This window comes from Accipiter gentilis, chromosome 33 (assembly GCF_929443795.1).
Source record: "Accipiter gentilis chromosome 33, bAccGen1.1, whole genome shotgun sequence".
Classification (NCBI taxonomy): Eukaryota; Metazoa; Chordata; class Aves; order Accipitriformes; family Accipitridae; genus Astur; species Astur gentilis.
The window spans coordinates 11,307,051-11,329,361 of NC_064912.1; the positions used below are offsets into that span (position 1 = coordinate 11,307,051).

General features: G+C 41.3%; 1 protein-coding gene across 2 annotated transcripts in view; it reads left to right on the top strand.

Annotated features, from left to right (window-relative positions):
* The first annotated feature begins 31 nt into the window (after nucleotides 1–31).
* TMC5 (transmembrane channel like 5) overlaps nucleotides 32–22,311 on the top strand; it is a 33,932-nt gene continuing 11,652 nt past the window's right edge. Inside the window, exons 1-12 of one of the 2 annotated variants that reach the window (XM_049791718.1) lie at nucleotides 32–537; nucleotides 4,353–4,582; nucleotides 13,932–14,088; nucleotides 14,657–14,856; nucleotides 15,261–15,365; nucleotides 16,961–17,053; nucleotides 17,850–17,949; nucleotides 18,540–18,630; nucleotides 18,945–19,193; nucleotides 20,459–20,610; nucleotides 21,169–21,313; nucleotides 21,891–22,046. In XM_049791718.1, coding sequence (XP_049647675.1) covers nucleotides 14,018–14,088; nucleotides 14,657–14,856; nucleotides 15,261–15,365; nucleotides 16,961–17,053; nucleotides 17,850–17,949; nucleotides 18,540–18,630; nucleotides 18,945–19,193; nucleotides 20,459–20,610; nucleotides 21,169–21,313; nucleotides 21,891–22,046 — 1,362 coding nt within the window. In that variant the 5' untranslated portion in view covers nucleotides 32–537; nucleotides 4,353–4,582; nucleotides 13,932–14,017. The remainder of the gene's footprint in view (nucleotides 538–4,352; nucleotides 4,583–13,931; nucleotides 14,089–14,656; nucleotides 14,857–15,260; nucleotides 15,366–16,960; nucleotides 17,054–17,849; nucleotides 17,950–18,539; nucleotides 18,631–18,944; nucleotides 19,194–20,458; nucleotides 20,611–21,168; nucleotides 21,314–21,890; nucleotides 22,047–22,311) is intronic. The other variant, XM_049791719.1, reaches the window with a different exon arrangement.

Below are 22,311 nucleotides of genomic sequence, written 5' to 3' on the forward strand. Positions count from 1 at the left end.
GGGAGCCCGTGTGAGGGGAGGGGAGGGGCTGGGGCTGGGGCTGAGGCCCTGTCTTCGGTCCTGGCCCCCCTCCCTCAGGTAGCATCGCTTTGTACCCTCAAACTTGTGGGCCTAAAATAAGAGGTTCACGTTCTGGGACATTGGAGCCTTCTTATTCCTCTCAGGGCCAGCTTTAAAAATACCGTGAAGAAGCACAGCGGGATGTGGATGCTGCTGGCGGACCACCGTCTCCGTTAGCGTGAGGCAGGGCCCAAGCACCCCGCGTGCAGGGCTGTGGGGTGTTCTGACTGCGGGGCGTCTCCCACCGACCTTTGGCTTAGAAACAGGTTTTGTTTCGACGTCTTCTGTGAATCTTAAATGTCCATGCTGGTGTTGGGTGCTGTAAAAGCTTCTTGCAAACTCTGATGGTTGGTCAACTCCCGTTAGGCCGCGGGCCCAAACTCCATAGCTTGTTCTGAGTGACCAGATCCAGTGACACGGGCTGCAGTGGAAACAACACGTGTGAAAACTGAGTGTGAACTGGAGCAAACAAAGTCAGTAGATGCTTGGATCTCTTTTTCCATCTGAGTGTGAGGGTGGGTTTTGTGTTAAGTTGTAGTAAGCATCCCTGACAGACTTATTTTTGGAATAATTCTTGCCTTTAGTGTGACAATAACAGCATGTATGATGAAAAAGAAAATGAAACCTCCGGTAGGTTCCACAGTGTTACATGGGGGCAGGGGGGGAAGGCATTTCTAGCATTTCTTACTGTCTTACAGATTTTTCTGAATGTTCCTCATCTGCTTTCTGCAGTACCTTTAAAAATAAGTCATCATTAGGTTTCAGGGTGGTGAATCAGACATAAATGAGCATGTTTATTCTCTCACCTGTGTGTCACCAGCTCAGGTATATGATTTTCAAATTGCTTTATTACCAATAAGAATCTATGTGGATAATCAGTTTTCATAATAAAACCATAAAATGTTATTGATAAAAATGTAAGTTCTCAAAGTAATTTGTACATGTTTATGATCAGTAAGTTGATGTATTACTGGCAGAGGAGAGAGATATATCTTAAGCGGAATTGTGAAATACAGACACATGGAATTAAAGCACAGGAACTTCCTTATTGCGCTGAACTACTTAAAAAAACCACACAAAACCAACCAAACAAAAAAGCCCCAAACTGCTTCATAGGTGTTCTTGCCTTCATGCTAGTAGATTGGTCTAGAATATAATATATTTTTTAGCTATTTGTCCATGAGAATAAGCTATAACTTGCCCTCAACCTTCAATACGTCATTCTGGAGGCTAGTACAAGAGGGCAGGGATTCAAGCCTATTGCTTTTTTCCTTTGTCCTTTTCACAGATCTCCAGGATTATTTTTCCCACGTGGGATTTTTTGTATAGCAAAGGCTGACACTGCGTGACTGACTGCTGTGCTTCAGCTTGAGAGCATGCAGGTTCAACTTGTTTGTAACAGAGCTGGACACCTCAGTGAAGCCTGTTTACACGGGTGATTTTGGTTCCTTGGTCAAGTGTCACATTTCATGGGCTTTGTGTGAACAACTTCCAGTTGATCATTCCTGAAAATTCAGGAGATGGAAATTGAAAGCCCTTGGTAGCATTCCTGAAAAATCTTTCGCTATTGTTTAGCAGTCATGCTGAGTGTGCGATTCATATGCCAGATATGAATGTTTATTGCACCACCAGAGCCACTTTTATTAGTCCCTTGAAGCCAACCAAGCATGGGCTGTCTTTGTGTTTGGCTGATTAATTAGACTCTTTCCGAAACTCCATGTGCTAGAAAAGTATTGGGTTAATGACTCCGTGTGCTAGAAAAGTATTGGGTTCATGACCCTGTGAGAACAAATTTAAATAGAGACTGGAGGAATTGAAACAAGATTGACTTCCCCAGGAATTTTGTGAGAACATTTTTTATTCTCTCTTTTTTTTTTAGTTGAGAAAGCTTTTTAGACACTTGGAAATGTTTCAGTGAATTTTGTGGATTGCAGCAATCCCAGGTGGGAAAACAGGAAGACAGGCATGCTGAGGAGGAGAGAACGGATGATTCTGCCATAGCCCAACAGTCACATGCAGGAAGTGCAGTAGGTCCCCCTCGTGCATTATTTGTCTAATATACCTTATTCACAAAAGCAGCAGTTTCCAGTCTGTGCTGAGCATGGATGCCACTGCCGTATACTGTTTCCCTTGATGCTGGAGATCTGTCTGTCACACTTGGCAACACCATGTGTTTCCAGGACACTTTTTCTTTTATTATTGTTTCTCTTCATAATGCCCCAGCCCCAAAATGCTTCTAAACATTATGGGAAGTTCTGAGTGTTTTAATTTGGGGGAGAGGGGAGGGGAGGGAGATCTTGTGTTCGACTACCCCTGTGCTTGCCCTGTGGCCTGTGCAGCATGCAGGCAGCTCCTGGATCAGTACAAGAGATCTGCAGACAAGTCCTCTGCAGTCATGCCAGGAATGTTGCTTTGGGCAAAACGTAACCTTAAAGTAGTATTAGAATACTTCACTTAAGTCCATGTTGAATGTGTCTAGTACAGGGTAGATGTGTTTTACCCAATTTAGGAACTGGAAAAGCACTAACCATTTGGTAAAAGTGATCCTTGGCCATTACAACAGCTCAGCTTCTGAACACGGAGCAAATTGATTTGTTACCAATTCCCCACTGGCTAGTGAGGGTCCATTTAATCCAGAGGTTAACAGGTATTTTTTGTTTGTTTGGGTTTTTTTAATCTTGCTGACCAGAGAAGTTACTTAGGAATAGTTGCTGGAAGTTTTAAGATGAGTGTTTTTCTGGGGACATAAAAATATGCCCAGATAGAAGTTACAAGCTGTATTAACACAAAAGTGGCTGGGGTTCTATAATTCTGCACAGTATTAGCAAAAAGGAAAAAAATGTAATGGGCAGAGCACAGGTCTGGGACAGCAGAACCAGCGTTGTTGTCCTTACCCTGTTTCTCTTTTCACCTGTGCCTGTCCCGGTGGTGGCAGTTGAGCCCCACATTCAGTCTGAGGATGCTCCTCTGTTCACAGGACAGCATTAGCCTTTGGGAAGGGCACTGGGCACCAGCCAGGCAGTGACTATTGTGTGGTGGGTGTGCTGGGGTAACACTGTGTCCAGCTGGCAAGATCCAGCTGCTACAGAGTAGTTGAAGTAATGGAGGCATCCCTGCTGAGCTGCTTTGGGACCGAAATTCCTGCAAGAGGCACCACCCCAGCACTTCACTGGCTTTTTCGTATCACACCCCGCCTGGTGCTCAGCTGTAGCTTTATCCAGTCCATAGTTTTGCCCATGTCTTCTTGAGAGGAAGACAAGAAAAATCACTCTCTCTGTGTCCACTGAAGAGGTTCCTTCTGGTCCCTACAAGTACAGGAAGACAGACCTGGTATTAAATTCCCCATCCAGGACCTGCTAATTATTGCCTGTGTTAACATGAACTATTTTCTTCACCTCTAGATAAACCTTCCTGTAATACAAATAGAAATATGTGAGGTCAAGATTGTTCTTTATCTCTGCTCTACGAATGATTAATCCAGGTGTTGTGGTTTAACCCCAGCCAGCAACTAAGCACCACGCAGCTGCTTACTTACTTCCCCCTCCACCCAGTGGGATGGGGGAAGAACTGGGGGGGGGGGGGGGGGGGGGGGGGGGGGGGGGGGAAGTAAAACTTGTGGGTTGACATAAGAACAGTTTAATAGAACAGAAAAGAAGAAAATAATAACAATAAAAAAGACAATAATGATAATAATAAAAGAATTGGAATATACAAAACAAGTGATGCACAATGCAATTGCTCACCACTTGCTGACCGATGCCCAGTTAGTTCCTGAGGAGCAATTTGTCCACCAGCCAAATCCCCCTGGTTTATATACTGGGCATGACATCACATGGTATGGAATGCCACTTTGGCTCGGCTGTCCTGGCTGTGTCCTCTCCCAACTTCCTGTGCCCCTCCAGCCTTCTTGCTGGCTGGGCATGAGAAGCTGAAAAATCCTTGACTTAGTCTAAACACTACTTAGCAACAACTGAAAACATCAGTGTGTTACCAACATTCTTCTCATACTAAATCCAAAACATAACACTATGCCAGCTACTAGAAAGAAAATTAACTCTATCCCAGCCAAACCCAGGTCAACGGGGATAAAGGTAACACATCCTGTGTCTGAAAAGTATTTCTCTTTGTCCTTTTATTGTGGTGCTATTGCGATTCAGGCCAAAAGCAAAGCATGTTTAAATTCATGGAAGGCAACTGAGTATCCTGGAGATGAAATAGAAATAAAGCAACGTGTTCTCTAGCAGGTACCACGAAATGGACTTCTCCTTGTTGTTTTCCTTTCTCCTTCTGAGCCTTTCCAAGGGGAATGCAGTTCCTCGCACAGCCCGTTCGGGGGAAGGGGAACCGAAGCGGGCGGCCGCGGCGGCACCCCGCGGCTATCAGGGCCGGAGGCGGGATCGGGACACCGGGAGGAGCCGCCCCCGGGGCACGGGTGCCGGTTCCCGGGCCGCCCACCGCGGACGCCGAGGCAGCTGGCGCGGGCAAGCCGGAGGCAGGCAGCCCTCTCCCTGCAGGTGGGCAGGTAAGGGGCCGGGGCCGGGGCCGGGCGTCTCCGGGGCTTAGGGCCCTTCGCCGCTGCGGCTCTGCGGTCGCGGCAGCGGTTGGTAGGGCCGGGGTCGCCGGGGGCCGGAGTTTGCGGGGGTCCGAGCAGGGTCTGCTCCAGCTCTCCGCCGGCGGGGCTGGAAGGTGGAGGAGTCACCCGAACTGCCTGACGGGCGACTGCAGTTTGCTAATGCTGGCTGTTAATTTAGCGTGATAGAATTGTTGCGGCTGGACTGCGTGCGTGCTCAGGCATCTACGCGGCTTCTGCTGAGAGGTAGATAGCCACACGGACCACCGCCCTGACCTTGGTATCAGCCCTGCTGCAGGGCACCTCACAGCTTTATCGCCCCGTTAGTCACATAGGGGCTTCCGCTGCCTTCAGCTGGAAGGGTTGGTCCCGTGGGGGATTAACAGCCGCGTTCTTCCCTGATGTATTTAGCCGGTGTGCCACACTTCAGCCTGTGAGAAGTTGCACCAGCCTTGCTGGGATCGCTAGCTTGCAGCGTGACATTTGCTTTTGCTTTGGTGCAGCTTGCGTGTTGAGTCTGCTAGCTAGTGAGTGAACGTGGCACTGCATTTTCCAAGTAGGAGGCTGTGAGTTTTGTATGTTACAATAGGTGATGGGAAGCCAGAAGTCCTTTTGTATTAAATAGGTGGGAAAAATCCCAGGTTTAAGTATTCATGCTCTTTGTGGTCAATCATTTTTGTCATTCCCTCAAAACAAGCAGGCTTACTATTTAAATACTACTCTCTTTTTCTCCATTCACAGTATTGCTTTTTTTTCCTTTATGCCCTAACCTACAAAGGTTGAAACGTTTCTATGCAAAGATTAAATATACATCCAAAAGCCAAATCTTTACATCCAAGATTTGATTGCTAAGTCTCTGTCCCTTAGTAGTGCTCCATTAGTTAAGCAAACCTGCAAGCAGTCCGTGGTGCTGTGTGGGAACTGTGCTAACTTCTGCTTCCACTGACCTAGCATCACTACAGTCATCTCTGCCAGTCCTAGGACTGACAGCAGCCTGATGCTGCTCTGTGTAGCAGAAGCAGCCAGTCAGTAGCTGTAGAGCCATGTTCAAGGTGTGATAGTGTGATGTGTCAGTCCCTGCCCATGCAACACAGCCCTGGCACAGGATAAGGATACCAGCAGGCTGCCTGTGCTAAGCAATGTAGTTGAAATGGCACCTGTTCTGGGCTGGTATGTCCATACTCCACCCAAAGCAATTTATTTCAGTTTCTCCCCCCCCCCCGAGTAAGCTTGTCGGGAGGACTTTTATTCTTGCCATGAAAGCAGTAGAGTGGTGAGGTGGTGTGCTTATGGCTGTAGGAGCTGACATAACAGGAGCTAGCACTCTACAGCAGTGTCCCCATTCACATTTTTGTGAAATAGCCTCTAATTGTGACTTGTATAGTCTATAGCTTCTTTATGTTCATTGTAGAATAGAACCCTAATGTACTAACATGTTTAACTGCATTTTAATGTAGGTGCATTTTGTCTGGAAAAAAGGTATTTAGTTTATGTGAAATTATTTGTCCAACAATTTGAAAACTGCATATAAGGATTTTGAAGAGTTAGGAGAAACCTGTGATGAAACTGGTTCTCTTTTCTTCTGACTGGTTCTTCCCAGCCATTTTCTAGCTTCTTGGATGATTTGCCAGAATATTGTGAATAGCTTTTGTTTTCCCTCAGGGTCATCTTAAATGCTGCTTGTGCAAATAGTGATGAGATGACAATAACCTAACAGGAAGTTAAGCTAGAAATTGCAAATAGAACAATGCCCTTTTTTTAGTTCAACAACATCATGTTTCTTTAAAATCTTTTTTATTATCTAAATGACTATATGTGTAGTTTTCATAAGCTTTTCCAACTGAACTTGTGAATGAGACTCCTGTAACTGATACTACTCATTAAAGTATAATTTGAAGGTTGCATTTAAACTGGATAGGTATCCATTGCAAGTACAGAATAAACAAAGCTTTCCTTTAAGGCAAAACGTTAGAACTGTTCTAGTAAACAGTATCTCATGCCTCTAATAGATTTGGTGTGGTAGGCTGCCTTTCCACTGAAAGCAGAAAACTAATTCCAAACAGGTACTCAAAAACTGCTTCCTTTTTTTCTGTAACCAGTCATTTCCTTCAAATACAAGCAGCTGGTAATGTTGGTTAATAGACAGACTTAAAAAACTTGTTTTGCAAAGCAAGATTTAGTCCTGCTACATGCAAAGAATGTGATAGTCTGCAGTTTGGAAATTTAGTCACAAGACTGACTTGCACTGGTATGATTTTTTTTCCCCATAATGGTCAGACTATGAGCTAGGTAATGACTTTCAAGTGTTAAAGAAATACTGCAGAGTTTTGTTCACAGTTTCTTATTCTTGTTAATCTTTCCTCTCTCTGCCAGGTGTACTGTTCTTACTCTTCAGTTCCCTATTTTTAATTTTAGTAGTTATATACCCCTGATTGTTCCTCTTTACCAGTGCTCGTAATTTTCCCAGTGGATTAAGTTTTCAACTTGTGGTCAGAGTTAAGAAAATAAAAGCAACAAAGCAGCAAACAAAAAGACTTGCTCTCAAAGGGGTCTCTGGGGAAAGGATTAGATAATGCAAAATCACTGTGATATGTACTTCAGTCCATAAGAATTGTGGTCCTTTGGGGCCTTTTGGGTGGAGAAGCAGGGGTTTGTGTGGTAGATTAGGGAGGATACTATGAATTTCATAGAATTAATGAAGTATCTGAACTTTCATCCACTGCCATTAAGCAAAAACTCTGAAGTGTGCACCACATCTTTATGACACTTTACTGGACACTAAAATTTAACTATATGTTGTAATGATTTTTTTAATGTTTTGGGAGTGTGTTTATAATAAAGGTATCTAAACTCAGGTGAAGAAGTAGAATCCTGCTTGAGACACTGCAAACACAAAGTGGTTGGCAGTCCTTCTCCAAAAGCTGTATTTAAGCAGCCACAGGTGATAGAAGGGATTTAACTTTCAAACAAAGTGAACAGGATGAAAATATTGTAGTCTAACGGGGGGGGGGGGGGCAGGGGGGCATATTACAAGAGGAATGTTAAATGGAAAGGACAAGGCAAACAAATGAGTAGATGCAAAAAATGGATAAAGAGCAGGTAAGGAGCAGAGTTTGTGATGCTGAAGCAGTAGCTGCAGGCAATGGGAGCAGCCAGCTGAGGGCAGAGATAGTCTGACAGTAGGATGTTCCCCCATGTCAGACAGACACTATTCTGCCTGCTGCTGCCAGCCTGCCTGCCTGCAGCTCTGCACCCCACTATCACCAAGAAGGGCTGGGGGGACAGGGAAGATGGGATCTGAATTCTGGTAGTGCATAGGTAGGACATTCTAGGTGGATTAACCTCAGGTCAATACACAACTGTGACCATTCAGAATGAATAGCATTTCAGATCCACAGTAAAGTGGCAGGACAAATGGCTTTGGAGTTTTGTGATTGTATTTGTGCAATTCCCATTGCACTATGGGACTAGGAAGTACCTTCCTTTGTGAGCTCGAGATCCAAGAAGCTATTGGGAGAGAGACCGTAATGGGGATGCTGTCGCTCTCTCCTTTCCCTTCCCAATTTGGTTGTCTGTCCTTTGCCTATGCCGTAGTAAGCAGATGAGTCTTTAGTACTAGCACATGTCATCTTTCACTGGGAAGATCTTTTGTAGCAGAGGGACAATTTACGTTGCTGAAATTGATTGAAGGTCTAAAATAACAAAGTTGACGTTGGCTCCTGTAATTGACTCTGCTGACATCAGTAAAAACACAGTGGAAGGCCGGTAAGAGGTGGCATTTGTCAGTGCAGACTGAGTACTTTGGCAATATGCATAAAAGGTAAGTGCCTTTCACTTCCGTGTATGATTCACGCTTATTTGATTGCTAATATGTCAATTAAAGATCAAGTTTTCTTGAGTGTAGTGTTTGATTAGCATCAGTTCACAGGCTCTTTAGATTTTCTGAGAGAATTTCCTGGTTTGTTGCAGCAGTGTTGAAACTGTTGGAATTGAGACAGCAGAAGAGTAGTGGTCAGTACTGGAACCTGGTTGCTGATGCAACATGTTATCTAGTTTTAACTCTGGTCTGTCTGTCTGTCAAAGCCATTTTTGGCTTCCAGAAATCAATCTGATTTTTTCAGTATCAAGATGTGTGGAACACATTAAACAGGACAGGGATTCATGAATAAAAATAACTTAGGTAACAGTGAAACCCTGTCTGGTCGTACCCTACAAAACTAAAAGATTTTTATGGAAATAGAGCACATTCAACCTTCTGAATCAGTTCTTCCATGAGTTCTGTTCCCTTCATTCAACACTAATAAGTCAACTAGGATGTAATGGAACTTACTGTTTCCATTGCTCTTCAAGATTTGTGTAAGTAGAATTTACTTTATGTAATCCTTTTTACTGAGGGATTACGGTAAAGGACTTGAAGGTCTCAGTGGCTTTCCTGAAACTTGATACAGGACAAAGTGCTATTTTAGCAAGACATTCATGTTTGTTTGATTTATATTCTAAATGAGGATTAGTGGCTATAGCAGAGAATTACCTGTACAGGAATGGATGAAACTAACCTGGAATATTTTGTCAAGGCTGTTGGTCTGTTACGTGAAGGCAGTTATTTTTCTGGGAAATGATCCAGAAGCTTGAGTCTACACTGTTTGGAGTTTCCTGTTCTATATATCGCTACAGTGCATGTTGAATGATTTAAGCGGAAAGCACCCACTCTCCACCTATCCTGTAACTTACTCACATATCAATGATTTTTAAACCTGCTGATCTTAAGGCCTTCTGTCCTCCAGAGGAGGAACACAAGATGTGTCTAGTTGCTTGCCAAAATCCAAAATGTCAGCCAACAAATGGACACCACTCTGCAAAGGGAAGATTTGTCAAGCTCCTGCTTTCTATCTTTCTTTCACAAATGACCACTGTTCTCCAGCTATATTTTTTTTTCTTCTGGAAAATAACTTTTTAAAGGGAAAGCTAAGTCTGAATGTCATAGCTTTTCTTGGAGCTATTGTTTACTGCATCCCATCATAGGTCAAAAAGAAGAAGGAGATGGTTTAGCTTGAGCATTACCTGCTTCGGGTTCTTTCCAATGAACTATGACTGGTCAGAAATTTACAAACTGCCAGTCCATCAAACCCCAAACCAAACCTATAATGTAGGCATCTGATTTGATAATAAGAGTTTCTCATGATCTTTGGGCTTGGGATGGAGCAAGTGGATGGATTGGCGTGCCACCGGTACACCTGAGCATGTATGGTCATAGACACCTCCATCCCACCCTACAGCATTTAGGTACCAGGTAGCATAGTAATCTTTGAGTGACTACAGCCTCAGTCAAGAAACATATGGGTTATCCATGTTAATGTTCTTGCTCACTCCAAATGCCTCAATGTTTGGGATCTCATGTTTTCAGGCTGCAGAGGAAAATCTCTAGTTTTTTCAGGAATGAAATGCAAAGATTTGAATTTGCCTCAGTGTACATGGGGAATTTATTTAAAATCGTTAAAACTTTGGGAGTGGAGAAGAAACAGTGGCTTCAGATCCTAGGTTCATTGTTAGACTGTAAATGTCCCTGTGGATTTTCATGGAAATCCTGGCATAAAGCACATCTTAAAGGAAATAAAGTGAATAATGATGCAACCAGTAGACAGTCTGTCCTGGGCATATTTGAGTGTCTTAGCAAGCATTTATGGATATGCCTAGAGGTCTTTAAAATGAGTAAGAGAAAGAAGTGATGGACATATTTTTTTAGCCAGGCTGATCTGTTTCTTTTGGCTTGGTTGTACTTCAGCAAGTTGGTTGATAGAGCTGGTTGATGCTTCCTACTAGCTTTTTTCTGAGTAATGCTGGTTCTACACAACCCATACATTGCCATTCAAAATAGCCATTCTCTCTACAGTTTGAATGAAGACCAGGCAAGTTGACGAGCTCTTTAGATCAGTGCTCAGCTTTCCAGCTGCCTTGCTGGCAGGCTTCCCAGCTTTCTGGATGGCTGAGTCCAAGTGAGATGTGTTCCTGGGAAACCAGTTAAAAAATAGAAAAATGTAATTTTGCACACTCTTCAAAGGGAATCGTCTAAGAATTTTCTTCCCCTGAGAAAGTAATCTTTTCCTTTTTAGCTTTTCATTACAGTTTGAAATGTAAAACACTTTGATAGGGGGAAATTTAGTTTTCCAAACAACTCTGCAGAAGACCATGATTATCTTTTTCAAGAATTGTTTCCATGCTTTTTAATGGAGTATAAGGGCAGAATGTACTAATTACTGAAGAGTTTGTATAAAACTTCATATATATTCTAAGCTAGTTCCCAAAAGATCATCAAGAGCTAAGTGGATCCTGTCAAAGAAAGCATACCTCTCAGGAGGTTTAAACTTCCCATGACTTTTATGTAAGAGCCTTTGATTCCTGGGGTGTTTATTGGTTTTCTTTGGAGATAAGGAGAGGAGGCTCTGCTGATTACTTTTCTGAATACATGAGAATTTCACTTTGTCTCTGTAGGTGTGAAATTGTTGCCTGAAAAAAACCACAAGCTTCACCTAGGGGAGACTATGTTTATAGTTTCTTGTGGCAATAATCACATTCCACTATTTACAGAAGGGATGGGTGATGCACCATATATTCAAATTGCCTGGTATGCTTTTTTATGGTATGGTTGCTGAAGATGTGGGCCTCGTAAGCTTAACCTCAGTACCGGGGAAGATTATGGAACGGTTCATCTTGAGTGCGGTTACATGGCATGTGCAGGACAAACAGGGGATGAGGCCCAGCCAGCATGGGTTCATGAAAGGCAGGTCCTGCTTGACCAACCTGATCTCCTTCTATGACCAGGTGACCTGCCTAGTGAATGGGGGAAAGGCTGTGGATGTTGTCTACTTGGACTTCAGTAAGGCCTTTGACCCTGTCTCTCATGGCATACTCCTTGAGAAGCGGGCGGCTCACGGCTTAGACAAGTGTACTTTTCGCTGGGTGAAAAACTGGCTGGATGGACGAGCCCAGAGGGTTGTGGTGAATGGAGTTAAATTCAGTTGGCGGCAGGTCACAAGTGGTGTTCCCCAGAGCTTAGTATTGGGGACAGTTCTCTTTAATATCTTTATCTCTGATTTGGACGAGGGGATTGAGTGCACCCGCAGCAAGTTTGCAGACAACACCAAGTTGGGAGGGAGGGTTGATCTGCTCGAGGGTAGGAAGGCTTTACAGAGGGATCTGGACAGGCTGGATAAATGGGCTGAGGCCAATTGTATGAGGTTCAACAAGGCCAAGTGCTGGGTCCTGCGCTTGGGTCACAACAACCCCATGCAATGTTACAGGCTTGGGGAAGAGTGGTGGAAGGCTGCCTGGCAGAAAAACACCTGGGGGAGCTGGTCGACAGCCGGCTGGATATGAGCCAGCAGTGTGCCCAGGTGGCCAAGAAGGCCAACGGCATCCTGGCCTGTATCAGAAATAGTGTGGTTGGCAAGGAGCAGGGAGGCGATTGTTCCGCTGTACTGGGCACTGGTGAGGCCGCACCTCGAGTCCTGTGTTCAGTTTTGGGCCCCTCACTACAGGAAAGACATTGAGGTGCTGGAGCGTGTCCAGAGAAGGGCAACCGAGTTGGTGAAGGGTCTGGAGCACAAGTCTTGTGAGGAGCGGCTGAGGGAACTGGGGTTGTCTAGTCTGGAGACGAGGAGGCTGAGGGGAGACCTGATCGCTCTCTACAGCTACCTGAAGGGGGGTTGTAGTGAGGTGGGTGCTGGTCTCTTCTGTCAGGTGGCTGGAGATAGGACGAGAGGAAATGGCCTCAAGTTGCAGCAGGGGAGATTTAGGTTGGATATTAGGAAAAATTTCTTCACTGAAAGGGTTGTCAGACATTGGAACAGGCTGCCCAGGGAAGTGGTTGAGTTGTCATCCCTGGAGGTATTCAAAAAGTGCATAGATGAGGCATTTCAGGACATGGTTTAGTGGGCATGGATGATGGTTGGACTTGATGATCTTGAAGGTCTTTTCCAACCTAAATGATTCTATGATTCTATAACATGCTTCATCATGCTGTAATGAAAGCGTAGGCAATGTTCTGATTAAAATGTAGGACTTTGAATTCAGTCAACCACCTGTGTTTATATGCAAATCTCTTTGCAGGCCAATGTGCAAAACCTGGGCAGTGTTTTACAACTGTATGTCATACTGCAAGATTTTAGACTGTCTTCCAAGGTCTTTAGGTGTATACATGACACAATAGTAATTTAAGACCTTCTTTTGGTAAAACGAGAAGATTTTGACAAGCCTTCAGAAACTAGACACTGTACAATTATCTATTTTGAAGATGCTTTTCTTCATGTGATACTACCTTTACTGCAGTAGAAATTGCAAAGAAAAACCACTGCAGACAAAAAAGTTGGTTGAGACTGTACCGTTAAATGAGATTCAGCTCTGCTTTTCTGGGAGTGGAGCTGAGGTGAAAGCAGGGTCTGATGGCTTTTGCCAGATGTGTCCTTTATTGTTTATTTTTTTCCTTCCCTGTTGTTGAATAGCTTGGCAGCAGATCAAATTTGGCATGGTGACTTTAAGAACAAATGCTAAAAATTGCTTCCTTTTTTAATTTTGAGTTTGACTTTTGATTAATTACAAGAACTACCTGTTTAATTTTGATTCTGTTTTTCTAATATAAGGTTCTCTTTTCACTGACTTACCTGGACTTCAGTTCATTAAACTCTGACCACGTTTGGTTTGCTTAAGACTAAAATGGAGTACTCTGTGAAAAATACTAAACGCAAACCTATTTACAGGATTGAGACATTATATCATTAGAAGAGCCCTCATTAAGAGGGGGTCTCTAAATAATGTCAGCTCTGTACATAGCAGCGGTCCAGTGGGTGCCTTGTTCAGAACTAAGGCTTAGAGATGCCACAGCTAGTAAGGAAGTAGGTAGACCTCACCTCCTCTTTGGTTTTGGAAACGTAGTACTTGGAGAAAATTTGTGTATTTGTTTTTTCTGTATGAGGAGGAAAGACAGAACTTATCTTCTTCTTCTTAATGTTTTGACATGCTTCTAAAACCTCGCTTCATTGTCAGTGTTGGGGAAGACTTCATGTGGCACTCCAGTTCCTTAGTTTTGTAGAGAACTTACTATACAGAAATATTAGTTCCTGTTTTACCTGTAACTTCTGGTGGACCCTGATTTCCCAATGGTAAATAGCACAAAGTTAGAACCATTTCCAATTTATATAGTTGCATGTTATTTGTTAGCAGGGTGGCAAAATCTTGTAACTAAGATGTTAAAGTGACATTCCATTCTTTTCTTTTTGTATGTACCTGCATCTGTTTTGTAATTAAGTCTGTATTCAGTCTTCCATGAACATATTAATGAAGCAGTAGAGACAAATATAAGGACGATTTCATCCCTCAGACCAAGGACTTGTCATGTCTTATTACAATGAAGCCTTTGAAAATCCAGACTACCACTTCTCAGAGACACTGGAAATTGATAGAAGGTGAGTTTATTTAATTTTGCTGTTGTGACTGTGCCATAAGAAAATAAATTCTCTAATTATATGCAGGAGAAAGTTTTTCTCCAGAGTTTTGATTTGTGGAATTATTTTAATCCCTCCTTTACGCTTGCATTCTCAGACACAAATTTTGAAAGCTGTTAACAGGAAGGTGGCATTCAAGAGAAATGGCATGTTTACTTTTTACATGTTAGATGAATTTATCAGTTAAATGTATTTTAGGATTTATGGCATAATGTTATAGATAGTTTTTTAGTTCCAGTAATTTTCACAGTGTGCTATAAACAATGGATATCCTCGTTTTCCAAGCAGTTATTCCTCTTTGGGTAGAGTCCAACCTAAGTTCAGGTGAGAGAAAAGTTATAGTCTTTCTAATTCAGTTGATGATCAAATCAGAATTATGATCTTGGAGTTCTAAATACAAAATACCTCACAGTATCAAAGTTTGTTTTATAATGTACTCAAATTTGATGATAATAGGTAGCCATTTATTAAGGATATCTATGGAGAGTTTTTGTGGCACTCAGGGTTTTCCTTTTTGTTGCTCACACAGGAGGAGTCCTCAGAAGAATTTGTTCTCTCGCCAAACCCCTTATGATGCTTCGCTGCATGGTTTCCGTGGAGAACATGGTGGAAGAGGACAGAACTACCCTCTGGCCATACCAATGGCCTCCATGAGACATAGCTCTGAATACAGTGAAGGTTTACCAGGGGTTAATGTCCTAAGCAGAAGTCTGTATGGAAATTCCATGGGTATGTAATTTCTCATATGAACAGCTTATAGAAACGCTGGAACAAATAATGGCTTACTCTGTCCTGAGGGAGTCCTGCAGCTCTGGAAAGCTCAACTCTGTATATATTTGTATGTGGTGGCAGTGGGGTTTTTTTGCTTTTTTTTCTAGTAGTTCAGATGTTATATTAACAGATCCATGGACTGTCTGTTGCATTAACAGATCAGTAAATACTGACTTGTATGGACTGCCTAAGTCAGTGACTACTAGGATGTATGTTGAAGTGAGATAAAGGAGTTTTGTTAATGGGAAATATTGCTGTGTTTGCAGTAGAGCTGTATTTGGTCAACAGGGCTTATATTCTGTGTTAGTAAATAATCCATAACAGTATACAATTTTCTGTATAATTCTGATTCCCTTCAACAGATACTCTTTTCTTTGAGCCTGAGGCAGAACCGGCATATAGCCCACCTTCTACCTTCCATCTGCTGGATCGCCCCTATACCTGCAGAATTTCCAATGTATCAGGAGGTAAGACATAAGGATTGTGGTACATCAGAATATTGCATGGCCCCCATAAAATAATAAATATTTAAAAGCCTTCTGGTTCAGGTATGAAGATCTTACCATAATAAAAGAATCATAAAGCATAAACTCTCTTTTACTATCCTACATTGTTGTAGCTGAATTTTTCAATATCTTTCTGAAGGTGACGATCTTTGTTTCTTGAGCAATGAAAGATATAATGCCTACCCATTTTAATCCAAACTCCCTATAAGTGGGTCAACATAAAACAAACTTACAAAGTTATCTGAAGAGGTTCATTGTAGCAGGAAATAAGGGGAGGATAGGATGCATTTTTGAGACTGTCTTTATTGAATTTTTCACTCTCTTGGCTCCATGTAAATTCTAGACTATAATAGAAATTAGAGATTTATATTCATTAAAATACAGGGGGTCTGGAATAGTATAATCTGGGTTCTGTTTTAGACTAGCATAGTAGTTTATTGTTCATGTTCTGGGTCAGAACTGTTCTTCCTGTATAATGTAATTTTTCTGTTACAATCAGTTCAGTTCTTCTCTGCTGCTTCTGGAATGTAATTAAGAGTTCTTTTCTGGAATTGTAACCTAGATGCATTGAAAGAACCATCTCTCTGTGCCCCCCAAAGTGAGCGATTCTTGTTTTTTTTTCTCTTTTTCATCTTTAAGAACATGGTCTTTATGTTAAGATCTGATTTGGCAAAATCCTGTATTCGTATCCAAAAGCAATGGTTTTATTGGTACCTGGAAAAGCTTCACTCCATGAGTGACCATAGAAATAGGACATTTCCAAACGTTAACTATCATGCATGGCTTTTAATACCTGATGGGAAGTTATTAAAGTTTCCAACACAGTCAACTACAGGATAAATGTCTGGGTGCTGAAAGTTCAAGAAGTACCTCCACAAGACATTTTTCTGATTATTTTTAATTGCTACAAAGGAAGTTGGCTCAAAGTAGAAATGACATTAACATCAGGGAATCATTAGATCTAAACAGTAAATATGGTGAAGGAGCCTGCATCATGTACATTAATTAACAGGCACATCAGTCAGTTGGGGCCTTCCACACCAGAGGGTCAAGCTCAAAAGGGGGATGTAACATTGCACAGACTGGCCATTAGCTTACTGGGAAGGTGGGGCAAGGAAAGCTGTGGCTAAACTCATCTGCTTCATAGCTGGAAGGTGGGTGCATTTAAGGAATATAGTCACTGGTGTTTGAATAATTGGAAGAAAGAAGGTTGAGAGAACAGTTGCATTTTGGCCCCAGGGAAATGGGAATCTGGTACATATAACTTATTCAGTGTGATTAAGTGTGATTCTAAAACAATCCCTCTGAAGTCAGTGGAAGGATTTTTAAACAAAGGACCTGTCTTCTAGGAAGAAGGTCTTGAATAATCAATGCACGCATTTATGAGTGGGTTACATGACACAGTTTTCCACGATGGCTGAGGGCTGGGCGCAGTACCTCTTTTCCAGCATGTATCTGAAAAAGCGTATACAGTCGTCAAGCATGACCAGGAACAAAGTGAGTGGGGGAGTATATGTTTGCATGTAGGTACTTACTAAACAGTGCATGTAATTTAGATAGCTTTATTCAGAGACGCAACAGAAGACCACCTGATGACATCTTCATGACGTCTTCCAGCCTGTTTGAAACAGATCCAGTGTGCAAAGAAGGTAGGAGTTTAGATAAGTGGTTCAATATTAAATAGCATCCTGCACAAGGATGGTGTGGTTGATACGGTTCTTGGTTTATCACCAGAATTGCATGTACAGTCTTTCTGTGGTTATGGCAACAGCTTGGTTTTGTGTTAACACTAGTGATTAATCTTTTATACTCTACTAGCACACTAAAATCCCATGATAAATGAAGCACAGTGGAGTGTGAATATGTGTTAAATTGTAGAAAGAAAAGCTAAACTCTATTAGAATTTGTTTGACCAGCTAATGGATTGTTTTCAGCCACTGCGTCTGGAATGAGCATCAAATTCTAGCCACGCGAAAACAGCCTGATTGTCAAGTAATACCATTCTGTGTATTTCATAGATAGTGCTAAGTTTGGGCATTAGCATCAACTAAAATTATAGAATAAATAAAACAAAAGTTTAGCTTTCAATTCAATATGTAGCATCATAGAAATGTAACTATCAAACAGTGATCAAGCAATAGACCAGAATCTTGGAGTTTGTCGGTATTTTGTTTTCCTGTATATTGCAGCTCTTTGTATTAACATTAAACAAGCATCAGACAAGTGATATTTAATTTTTAACATTCAGCATTGTGCTACTTACTTACATCTGTATTAGAGTACTGATGGAGCTGATGATATTCTGAGGAGTATTATTAAGTCTCAGAACTTGCCACACCTTGGTAGCAGTGAAAATGGGGAACGTTGTTATATGCATTTTAGATTTTGTGTAAGAATTACTGTATCATTATCCCAAAATTTGGATTTTTCATGGGTTTTATGCAGAGGAAGAGTTAGTTGGAAATCTTGCAAGTATGTCTGCCAGTGAAAGGATTAAAGCAATCCAGAAGATGCCAGAGACCATGAAAAAAAAGAGAGAGATCAGGTAAAAATAAAAGTTTATCTGTTTAGTCTTACAAACACTATACTTTCAACATCTAGCTATCAAATATGGATGTTTGCCATCTGCTCAGCTTTAGTTTGTCACTTTGAAAATACATTTTAGTGCACTTTTAAAAAGTTAACGTCTTGCAAGGGAAAATAATTTAAAGATGGTTCATTGTCCTTTCTCTGGGTGAGAAGAATCTCTCATGGTAATATGAAACAGAATATCAAGGCCTTGAGATTTGATTATGAATGATGACTTGTGATTTCTTTTCAAAGGAAACTTGGATGTTGGCCATTGAAAATGGAGAAGAGACCACATGGTCTCAACCATTCTTTTGTCTCCTCACAGAATATATTTAAATTTTGTTCCCAGAGTGAGTTAGTGGAGGGGTTAGAACATGCTGTCATAGCACGGACAGGAGCCATGGTATCAGCTAATAGAAAAAACCCCAGCAGAACATCTCCATGTTTTATTAACTCTGTTCATGTGCACATGTGTGAAACAGTTTGTAGCAGCTTCTTCAGCTTCTTGTTTTAGTTACAACCCATACTATAATGCTTATCACCCCCTGCCCTGTTTTTCCACAGGAATAAAGTTCTTAACCAAATAACAAAAAAATCAAAGCACCACAGTACTCCACTTTCCTGCTGTACAGAGTGTCTGCAGGGAACAGTAGTGGTAAGTGTCAGAAACTTCTGTCAGTCACAATACAGTAAAGCACTTTAGCTGCAATGTTATCACTGTCTCCAGAGGTATCTGGTATCTTGCTTTGTTACCAAAGAGCCAATTAATTGCTGCAGTGTTCATTAATAATGACTTGCATTATGGTAGCACTTAGGAACACCAGTTAAACATCTTCTGGTGCATGTAGCGGGGGAAATCTGTTCTTATCATCAAAATGGAACTGTAAAAAATGTGAGGCTTTATTACGTGAATTTGAGTCCTGTTTAAGACTGCTTGCTGAGATTCTTCCCTCCTCTTTTGTACTTCAGTCATTTCGGCGATTTGGAAATAGCTTGTCAGAATATTTTCACCTGCTGCAGTTATGGCACAAGACTCTGAAGACCATTGGTGCCAAGTTTGGAACAAGTGTTCTTTCTTATTTTCTTTTCTTGAAGTGGCTGCTAATTTTCAACATCTTCTCATTCTTCATGAACTTCAGTTTCATCATAATCCCTCAGTTTGTTGCTGCAGAACCAAATAACCTTTCATTCATGGGTCTGGAGCTGTTGACTGGAGCTGTAAGTATGTAATAACAGATTTGTATTAGTACTGTGTGCAACAGATCTACTTTAAAAACTCATGATGTGAAAAAGTTAGTATTACTTATTAAGAGGTGGAGTTAGAATTTTACGTGACTAGAAACAATATTTAGTAGATAGTTGAAGAAACAGCTACAACAAACATTGACTCAGGGTGAGATGAATGGAACTCATTCTGATGCATTTATCTCACTGCAAATGATTGCTGTGTTTGGCACTATTTCAAGACTTTCATCACTGTTTCAGAAAACAATGGAAGAGACACAAAGGAAGCCAGGCCTTCCAGAGGTAGCTACAATAGTCTTCAGCAGAACATTTTCCTCATGCTAATTTTCCTCTGAAAATACAGTGCAGATTTCCATATGTGATCCTGTGAATTTTGCTTATTTCCAAAGCTTTATTCTTCCAAGGAACATGCAGATCCTCTGTGGCAACCTGCTGAACTCAGTGGGATCTGGAAACAGGAAGATCTTTTCATTGTGTGGAGATCTTTACATTCAGGGAATAAAGTCCCAGGCTGTTTTTAAAGGAAGATTTTGCGCTGCTTTAGCTCTACTAGTATTCATCAACTAAGTAATCTGAGAAGATGACTTGCTCTTTTTTTTCCTTCTTTACTGTAAAAAATCTGCTAATTTTATTGTTGTTAAAGGATTTCTCTACTTAATAAACAAGACTCTGCTCTTACTAATGCTTAGTTGAGATGAGATCTTTTTAAAGAGGAAGAGTCTCAGCCTTTTCCTTCTAAAATTGCTTGTAAAGTGCTGCGTTTTGTAGTAATGCTGTTTAACTTTGCAAAGTACAGTCAGTATTGCAGGAGTTCAGCTATAGTGTAGTAACTCTAGTGTTGAATGTCATGTGCTTCCTTCCTGCTTCCTTCATAGTTGGTACAATTTGTCAGTACAGAATTTTGCTCCTAAGGAAGAAGCAATTAAGCTTTTCCCTCTTTAGGAATTTTCAGGAAAGACCAAATCCTGCAAAGGTGTTGAATGCTCATGACGATCCCACATGAACCTTAAGAAAGATACAAGTCATTTATATATCTCTAGAAGCTCTCAAAACTATGGAAGATTTTAGCTGATAGAAGGAAAACGAAAGGCCTGATATTTAGAAATTTAATCACACCTGTGATTTCACAGTAGGGGATTGGACAGCTCCCACTTCCACTAATTGGGTTGCAGATGTTGATACTTCCCACCATATGCAGGTGATAGCAAACATTCTGAAGGATGTCCATATCTTTTCAGGGTTATTTTCAACAAACAGTACTCTACTACGGCTATTACACCAATGCTACAATCAGTAAAATAGAGAATGGTTCATCTTACAACATGCAGCTGGCCTATCTTTTAAGTGTTGGAATATATTTTGTCACCTGTTTTTTCACCTTGTTGTTCAGGTAAACTAACTATATATTCTTATTTCACTTATATTAAGTAAAAAAAACACCCCAAAGCAAACAACCAAAACAACAACAAAAAACCCCACCCTGTCAATGGTTGGCAGTAGTAATTACCCAAGTAAGTTTCTTTAAGTCCTTATTTCCAGGTCTAGAGTTTAAGTAGAAGTTTCTGCTCCAAAGACAGTCTCCAGAAATCAAACCTTTATTAAACAAATGAAGAATAGCTGCAAAATAGTAAAGGACATGCAGAGAATCCCAGTTCAAACCCATGAATATCATGATTTGCCTTTTGTAAGCTGTTGCTCCTAATATCTTCTGGTATTGATGTGGCCTTCCAGAGGTAAAGATTGTCAGCAACAACTAGGAGAAGGAAATGTGAGAGTTGTTTCTTACACTAAAGTTTATTTTCATGTTGTCTTATGTGACATGCTCTGACATAGGTCCAGTAGCCTTGGGTTGGGATAGAAAAATTTGACAAAACTCCCTTCTTGCCCTGCTGTACAGACTTGATGTATTTCCCCATTACACATCTCACAAATTTAATTTTCACTGCAGCATGGCAAAATCCTTCTCCAGGAACTTCACTAACCCTCATACACACTCTGGAAATACTAGTAAACTTCTCTGCACTTGGGACTTCAATATAACCAATGAAAAATCTGTGAAGCTGACACAAAAGAATCTCAGCACACAAATAAAGGTACAAAACACAAGAAGTACAAAAAGGTAGAAAGGTACAAAACCGACTTGTATGAGTCACTCTGCCAGAGACTTATGCATACAAATTTGTGTATGCACATACAAGTCTCTGGCAGAGTGACTCTAGCATGCTAGTCCTGTTCCTAATAGACTTAAGTCTTCCTGACTGTTAAGTTTCATTTGGTTTGAACTCTTGGAGTTGGCTTAGCTACTTGTTTTTCTTTTCTCTTTAAGCTACATATAAATACTTGTATGCTTCTGTTCTACTGAATGAATCTCTGTGACTATTAAATATTTGCCAAACAGAATATTTCTGCTGTTTTTCCTTCCTGCGATTTAACCATTTTGTAAACAAAAGGCAGGCTTGTAATATTATCTGTGAAATACAGTGTGACCATCAATAGAAAAGACTTTTAGGATAGCGACACAAAGTTGTCCAGTAAATGTTCCCAGGATATTACTCTGCCCATCTTCTAGAGAAATAGTAGTTCATTCAGTCTCTCAACTAGTTACTTGAAAGAAGTGTTGCTTTATGCTGTTCACTAAGGAATTCTTCATTAGGAATTGTTTCCTTGCAGGAGGACTTAGCTGACGTAAACCAAGAAGTTCTAAATTTTTCTCTAACAGAGAGAGTTGTTCGTATTGTTATTCATCTTGTTTCTTGGGTTGCTTCCCTGGGAACAGCAGTAGCTGCTTGTGCTGGTGTTTACTTTCTCTCCATTAATAACCTCAAGGTAAGGACAGATTTTGCAGTCTGGTTTTGGAGATGCTTTTTTCCACATGGGTATCTTACACTGAGTGCAAGCAGTGGTCTGTTCACTACTAGAACTGTAGGGAAGCACAGCTGTTGTTTCTGCCAGTGCAAACACAAATTCTGCTGTACCTAAAAAGCTGATTTGCAAAGGTTTGCACCACTGGGGACTATGGAAAGAGCGTAGGACCTGAGGTGTCTGAGCAAATCTCCACCCTCACCCCAGCAGCTGCTTGCCTGGACTTATG